Consider the following 8,109-nt stretch of genomic DNA (forward strand, 5'->3'; position numbering starts at 1 on the left):
CAGGACCATGTAGGATGCTGTCCTGAGGTTCTGAAACCCTAAGGATGATGGGGCTTCAGGCAGACACAGAAAAGCAGTTAGCAGATGCAAAGTCATGTGGGGGCTTGGGGGAGAAGTTAAGCTAAAGGGGAGTGTGATAAACAATCTGAGCAGCAGGAAAGGGCAACAGAGTCAGTGGTAACATCTGGCACACTTGAAGTACAGAACTGGAGAGAGAAGCCAGTGAAGAAGCAAATCAAAGCAGGATGTGATGATTTAGATGGTCAAAATCTAACTTCGATCTACAATTGTCAGAAACAGTCAAAACAGTTTTTTTCTCATACCATGCTCAAGAATCTAACTTGGCTCTTCAACAAGAGTCAGAGACAGTCAAAACCAGTTTTCTCTCATACAAATGATCACGTAAGTAATAAATGATAATAAAATGGCATAAACCTTCTAAATAACTGCATAATTGGTTCTGCTATTTTGAAAGAGCTGATGAATCACTTTACTGAAATGTGATAAATTCCAAAATGGCAGTCCTACATAAAATAACGAAAAATAACTGAAGAAACATGTTAAAGTATGAAACAGATCCGACATAAAAAAATCACTTTAATTTTAAAACACATGATACAAATGTAAGATCCACTTGATTGATTTGAAAGCATTTCTTTGGTGTGTGAACAGAAGAAAGCCGGACGTTACAGGATGAGCAACATCATCCGCCTCATTCCATGTATTGTCCATATTATAGAAAAATCGCATCCTGTGCCTACCAACCACCTTATCACTGAATGCTGACCTAGAGGCATCTCCATCAACCATGGCTATTCTGAGCAACTCTCAATATCCTTGTCTTGTTCGTACCTGCAATTAGAGAATGAATTAGGAATCATTATGGAAGAAAACAAAGTTCTCACTAATAATGACTTTGCATTTCTAGAAGGACTTAAAAGAACCCAGATTAGGTCAAGGCATATACTACCATATTGAGGTAAGGATCAGCAATTTGCTAAAAGACCAATAGAAATAAATTCCAAAATGGCATTGCTAATTGTGGAATAGCAGGTATTCTGGAGATTTAATCCTTGACATGTATTCTTAGGCATTGAAATATATAATTTTGTATTACACACAATGTTTTCAATATGTATATATAATGAATGTCACATACATGTGTGATTGCACATGCCTCTGTCACATCTTCCACTAACCTGTTCTCCTTTCTGTATTCTGGCCCCTATTAGCCTCTCTCCAGACACAGTATGTATCTTCCTGACTCAAAAGTATTCAGACCCACTCTTTCCTCTGTCTAGGCCCCCCCCTCTGTCTTTTAACCAAGGTAAAAGTGACTTCATGAAGATTTTTAAATGAGTCTTCACCTACTATTGCTTCACAAAATTTTTCAGGATTCCTTAAATATTCCATTCCTTCCTCTGTGGGATATTTCCTACTCTGTTCAAACCACTTGCACATATAAGCACGACTCACATTTTAAGACAAACAGCTAACCTAACAGACAGACATTCACAGGGATAGACACACAGAGAAATAGGGACAAACATTCACAGGACTGCCTTCAGGCACATGCAACAGACATTTAGAGACATGCAACAGTCAGAGCATGGCAGACACAGGGAGCAGGAAGTAGAAAATTCCAGTCTGGGCTCATTCTTGGTTACAGAACTCCAAGGGGAAGCTCTTTTATTTCTTTCCTTAAGAAACACCAGTGCATGATTGGTGACCTGGACTTAATCACTACATCGTTGCAATCCATGCATTAGCTTACTATAAGGTGACAGTATCAACTCCTATTAAAAGTAGTAACAGGAGTAGGGTGATCTCAAGAAAACCCATTGGATTTACTTTTATATTGTGATAAAACACCCTGATCACAAACAGGCTAAGAAAGGGTTTATTTGGGCTTTCGGCTCCAGAGGGTTAGTCCACAATGGTGGGGGAGGCATTGTATCAGGAGCTTGGAGCAGGAAGTTGGCTGGCTGATCACATCTCAGCTTCATAGTACATCAAGGAGGAAGTAGGACAAGTCTACATACCCTGACAGCCCAACCTCTCCAAACACTGCTTCCACCATGAACCTATTGGGGACATTTTTCATCCAAAACACAGGAGGAAGCCTAAATACTGAAGATGTATGTGAAGTGCTACCGTTGTCAATGCCCACTGCTGACTGGCTGTGTGTGATACATTATGAATGACTCACTCACTGATCCCTGGCTCCTCCCATGCAGGACAATCAGGACAGCTTTGAAAGTGCACAGTACTGTCTACATATGTTCATGGGTTTCGTTTTGTTCCATTACTGGAGAAATAGTTCACCAATGCCCTCACTGGAGAGCTTGTTAAGTCCTTAGTAAAGAAGGTTCCTCAACTCATTTTAAAGAAGACACATGTCAATTAGAATAGTTTTAGTATTAACTACTGTATCAAATAACGTGTAAAACTTGTTGATTTAGAATAGTGAGGTATAATGTATGGTATCTACTGTTGGCTGATTAAAGACTGTGTATCACATAGTCCTCTCTCAATGTAACCCATGCCAGCAGAGTTCTGAATATTTTCCCAGGTCAGTGTTCCAGTCTCAGGATGACCCAGAAATTTGGAATTTGGGCTGATGACTTACTGGTCATAACTAGGCACACTGCCCTATTCAACGAAAAAAAGTAAGTGAGTACTGTCCTAGCAAATGCCCATTGGAAAGTAGGCAGTCAGATGTGGCCCATGAGCAACACTTAGCACTAGCCTTGTTCCATAATGAAACTTGAGAGTCCACTGACAGGTACATGAGACCTACTGCCATTCTGACTTTAATAAAAAGGATTAACATAATTACTACTCAAGAGTAGTAGTTTTTAGACTCTTTATTAAAAAGTGTATGATCATATAAGTCAGAAATAGAACTGGAAGGCTGAGTGTTTAAGATCTGTCTGAGGCAGGTGTTATACAATTTTCTTTTAAAAGATTATGTTGTAAACAATCTTTTTTCACTTGAGGTCTCCAATGGAATTCCCACAACAGATAAAAATAATTTTCTAACCAGTTGATCCTTACTTCTTTCAGATAAAACTGCTGTGTAACAGAAATAAAATAGGTTAACTTTATATTTGTTCTGTTTGTTAGAGCAAGGTACACCATAAATACCCACTTATAATGACTTCTTCCTAGTATATAACAAAAATCCTAAAATAACAGCAATGAACTTGCCACCAAATCCATCTAAACAAAATGAACTAAATGTATTTTTAAAAAGATTGCTAGAAAAGCCTGCTGAGTATAATTCTTAATGCTTTCCCATTCTGTCTGCTGGCTGGCTGAACTGTGTTGCAGAGAGGTTCAACAAAAAATGATGGTGTTTTATTATCACCCGCATCATACTAAGCTCAATGGGGCACTTGTCAATGGTCACTCATGAGTCCAGTGGTCCAATGGTCACTCATGGTCACAATGAGTCCCTAACTCACAGTTTCTATCAAACTCATGCCCTTCTCCAGCTACCTCCAAATGCTTGTCTAATCCTTTATCTGTATTTCTTTTACACAAATACTATTCAGTTATCTAATGTATATAAACTGCTTTGAGCAGTGCTTGGCACACAGTCACCAACTATTGATTATGCTCACTGCCTCCTGTTTTACAAATGATGTTTTATATGTTACATGCCCTGCAGATTATAAAGTATAATTACCTAAGTGGTCCAACCTAGTTCTCCCTAGTGGAAGAAAGCTTACTATCCAAGGCAACTTCTGTATTATATTTTTCTTATTTAGGAGAGAAAAGGTAAACGACCTCACAAGTGAGCAAAGAGATAAAAAAAACTACTTGTATATACATTTATATATGTGTCCCTAAGACATTATCTGAAACAGTAAATACCAAGAATTATTAAAAGGGAATATGACAATTGTAGCACGGAGCTGGACTGAGTACAGCTGTCCCCACACTGCATTGCCACCACTGAGGCAGAGTCAATTCAAGATCATTGAAAAATTTCCAATATATATTTTATTTTGATAATAATGAATCTGATATGCTCTAATGGTCTCTGGTTTCTCATACGTCATCCATCCATCATTCATTCCATTCACTTAAAGCATCATCTTCATGGACAGGTATATCTGTCGGTGACTGGTCGAGAGACGTCGAATCTTTATACCTCATAGAGCTCAGCTCAGACTGGATCTCAGTTGCGGAAGTTTTTGACCCCCAGAAGGATTTCACTGCCGCCCTGGTGGGATAAAAACATAGGGACATTGAAACAATAAAAACTAAACTAAATGAAGTTCGGGTTTATATTTTCATTCTATAAAAGTGCCTTTTACTCAAAATTTTAATTCCACTTAGAATAGACCAGCTGCACCATCACTGATGAAGCCTCAGATTTGTCAGGTATAACACACATAGAGTCAGGGTTTGTCTTTAAGGGAATTGGGAGGTTACAATGACCAAGTTTTAAGGTAGTGAGAGCAGCAAAGGTAGTCACGTTTTTCTATTTTTTTTTTAAACAGCTGCTTTGTAAAATTATAAACTGCTTATCTGAAAGCTCTCCCATGCCTGGAAAGAAATCATGATGTTGTTTTTAAAAGCATCCATATACAAGATGGGGTAGCCTGAAAGGACAGCATCAGGATGCATACAGGAGACCCTGTGGGGCAATGGTCTGAGCTTCACTGCAAATGCATGGGGATTGAGGAAGATGTCAATCAAAGGCGACAGCGCATCCCAGCCTTTTACCTACCAATTTATGATGATGAAAATCAATACGAAGATCACAAATATGCAGATAATGACTCCTATGGTCAGCACGAAAACTAAGACTGCATCAGTGTCTGGTCTGCTGGATCTTCTCATCTGCAGTTCTAAAAGTAGAGAAACATGCAGTGATGGATGCCACCAGAAACAAGTGGGAATGACTAATACCTAAATGGGCTGTTCCTTTAAAGTAATTTTGTGGATATAATCTCACTTTCTGAGATAAATAGAAGAGTAATTGCTGGCAATAGGATAGGGATATACTTAGTTTGCTAACAAACTGGGAAGAGAACTTTCTCAAACTGACTATCCTGGCTGTATTTCTTGGATTTTTTTTTTGGGGGGGGGGGATTTCAGCCTGTCTAGTCATTTATCAAGTGAATTATTTCGGTAAGCCAAAGTTTTAAATTTTGATTCAGTATGATTTAGTCAATGTTACTTTTTATGGTGATTGTTCTAAGGCAGGTCTAAGAAACCTAAGAAGCCTATTACTAAGTCATGCAGACGTTCTTCCATTTCCTCCTTAAAACATCATTGACCTAAATTTTATGCCTAGGATTCCAATTTACCCCTGGTTTTTAACATATAAGCTTGGGGTTGACACTCATTGTTCTCACACACACTCATAAGTCAGATGTTCTCTTTCTGTTGTCAGGCTGTTGAGGGGGCAGAGCCAGTTTGCAGATGTGTGCCAGCATCGCTATTCCATAGGCTGGTGAAGGGGCAGTATATATCAGTGATACAGTTTGTGAAATTGATAGCTTCCCAAAGGTTCTTTTGTTCCCCAAATTCTAAAACACACAAAAATAATCCATTATTTTTGAAAGGGGCATATGAATAAATACTGTGTTATACAGACAGGTAAGTAAACCAGAGACCAAAGAGGTCTGATTATTTGTATAAACTATGATTTGACTATTTTACCATTTTAATTTTACTATGTACCGCTATGTGAGGATCTCTGCGTGGCAATCGCCTGGTTTGTTCCTATCCTCTTAATGCTGTGGGTTATAACCTGTTTTTGTCATTAATCATATAGTGCAAATGCAATTTATTGACCCCCCCTTTAACGAGTCCTATGCACAATCACAAAGGTGCATTTATATCTCTCTTCCAATAATGTCAGATTGAAAAACAATCAAGGATTTCAGATTTGTCGAAGTGGAAGATTTTAAAACAGAGATAATATTTAGGAGTAGGTTCTGAAGGAAAATGCAAAATTCATTAGATTTCACTCACTAGCACTCAACATCAGCTGAGAGAGGATGGAGAGTAAGGGGTATAGAGATGTTTATTCCTGAAGAGAAGTCATCTTGCAAGGACCACACAAACCACCTGCATATCTAAGTTTCTTAAGAAAGCTGAATTTCCTCTTAAAATTTTCTAAGAAAATTTTAATGCAATTAAAATAATGAAAAATGACTTGAATTTCAATGCTTAATGTTTTAAATAAACACAGCTTATCATTACCAAAACAAAGTACCATAAATTGGGTAACTTAACAGCACAAACTTATTTCATATTCTGGATGCTATAAATAATTTAAAAATGAATTGTGGGGCCTAGTGAGTCTGGGGCTATCTTCTCAGTTTTGGTAGCTGAGCTGGATCTGTTTTCAAGTGCCTGTCCCCACCCCCACTGCCTCTCTCATTTCTCTTCCTTCTTCCTTTACTGCCCTTCCCTTTGCTTAACTCTCCCTCTCTTTCTTCTTCTGGTTCTCCCTCCCCTTTCCAAAGGTCTCTTTTTTAGGACACCAGTCACAGTTTCATCTTCACAGACCTCTTTGTATATTTACAATCTAAGTACTGAGAAGTTAGGAGATCAACATATCTTAGGGGCATACAATTAAATCTTCAAACAATGCCTAATTATGGAAAACAGTCATTGTGAGTGGAAACATGATAAAGGAAGGAGAAAGAAACAAATGGGAAAGGGAAATTTTCTTTTTCCTCTCCACCACTTCTCTGCCTCCCTCTGTCTCTGTCTCTCTCTCTCTCTGACTCTTCTCTCTCTCTCTCTCTCTCTCTCCCTCCCTCCCTCCCTCCCTCCCTTCCTCCCTCTCCCCCTCCTCTCTCTCCCCCTCTCTCTGGAACATGGTTTCTCTCTGTTGCCCTTGCTGTCCCAGAACTTACTATAAGTTGGCCTTGAACTCAGAGAGATCTGCTTGCCTCTGCCTCTCAATGCTGAGATTAAAGGGCATGCACCATTACGTCTGGCAGAATTTTTCATTAGCTATATCTATTCTAATAGTCCTATTTTATATTTGATTCATTCCAATACTGTAGAGTGTCAATTATTTGTAACAAAAGTGTTTATTTGATATATAAACAAGCAAAATGTCAGGGGTCTGGGTGTGTCAACTGTCATAGTTACTTAAATATTCTGACATTTTGTTGTTTAAGTGTGCAGTGGCACACTTAAACTAAGTGGCACTAAGTGCCACTAAGTGGCAGAGGTACTTCACCATCTCTGAGATGCTCCAAGAAAAAAATAAGTCAACATTGTCTCAATAAAGGACAAGAATTTGGAGTCTGTGCTCTCTTAGCTTACACACCAGCAGATAATGTTCCTAAATGTGAAAAATGCTAATACTTAAATGTTCCTATTAGGGATCAGGCAGTGCGGATCAAGTCCACAGATAGCACAGAAACCAACAGCATCATAAGCTATGGCAAATTGAGAATGTTTATAAAGTTTGCTGGTCCTCCAGTTTTTCTCATCTTCTTGTGCTTTTCTTAGTAGGTACTTGCTACTGAAATTATCTCATTGATGATGTCTCAACATAATGGTTGTTATCTTTTACCTCATAAATGTTTGCAAGTTGCAAACTAAAACACATCAAGAAAGTTTAACTAGGGGTGCGGAGTTGGCAGACACCCCCAAGGTCCCGAGAGGACACTCCACAGGATCTTAGGACCTCTGGTGAGTGGAACACAACTTCTGTTCCAATCAAATCGAGTGGGACCTGAGACAGCATTAATTAGGGAAGCAGAAAACAAGGCCTGACCAGGATCACAAGTCCCTTCCAGTCGGCACCAGCACTGGGTCACCGTGGGCTCAGAGTCGGCGGACACCCCCAAGGTCCCCAGAGGACTCTCCAAGCGATCTTAGGACTTCTGGTGAGTGGAACACAACTTCTGTCAGGAGGCAAGTTCGAACGCCAGATATCTGGGCACATTTCCTGCAAGAGAAGAGCTTGCCTCCAGAGAGTGCTCTGACCACTGAAACTCAGGAGAGAGTTAGTCTCGAAGGTCTTGCTGATGGAGACTAACATAATCACCGGAGGAACAAGCTCTAACCAGAGAAAACTATAAGAACTAACTCCAGAGATTACCAGATGGCAAAAGGCAAACA

The 8,109-nt window shown here is 39.3% G+C and overlaps 1 protein-coding gene across 1 annotated transcript in view; it reads right to left on the bottom strand.

Moving 5' to 3' along the window:
* Positions 1-3,990: 3,990 nt before the first annotated feature.
* The window catches only part of Spaca1 (sperm acrosome associated 1), a 17,291-nt gene continuing 13,172 nt past the window's right edge, over positions 3,991-8,109 (bottom strand). Inside the window, exons 6-7 of the mRNA XM_021160881.1 lie at positions 4,742-4,862; positions 3,991-4,231 (exon numbers count right to left, since the gene is read on the bottom strand). Coding sequence (XP_021016540.1) covers positions 4,075-4,231; positions 4,742-4,862 — 278 coding nt within the window. The 3' untranslated portion in view covers positions 3,991-4,074. The remainder of the gene's footprint in view (positions 4,232-4,741; positions 4,863-8,109) is intronic.

The sequence above is a fragment of the Mus caroli genome, chromosome 4, assembly GCF_900094665.2.
Source record: "Mus caroli chromosome 4, CAROLI_EIJ_v1.1, whole genome shotgun sequence".
Taxonomy (NCBI): domain Eukaryota; kingdom Metazoa; phylum Chordata; class Mammalia; order Rodentia; family Muridae; genus Mus; species Mus caroli.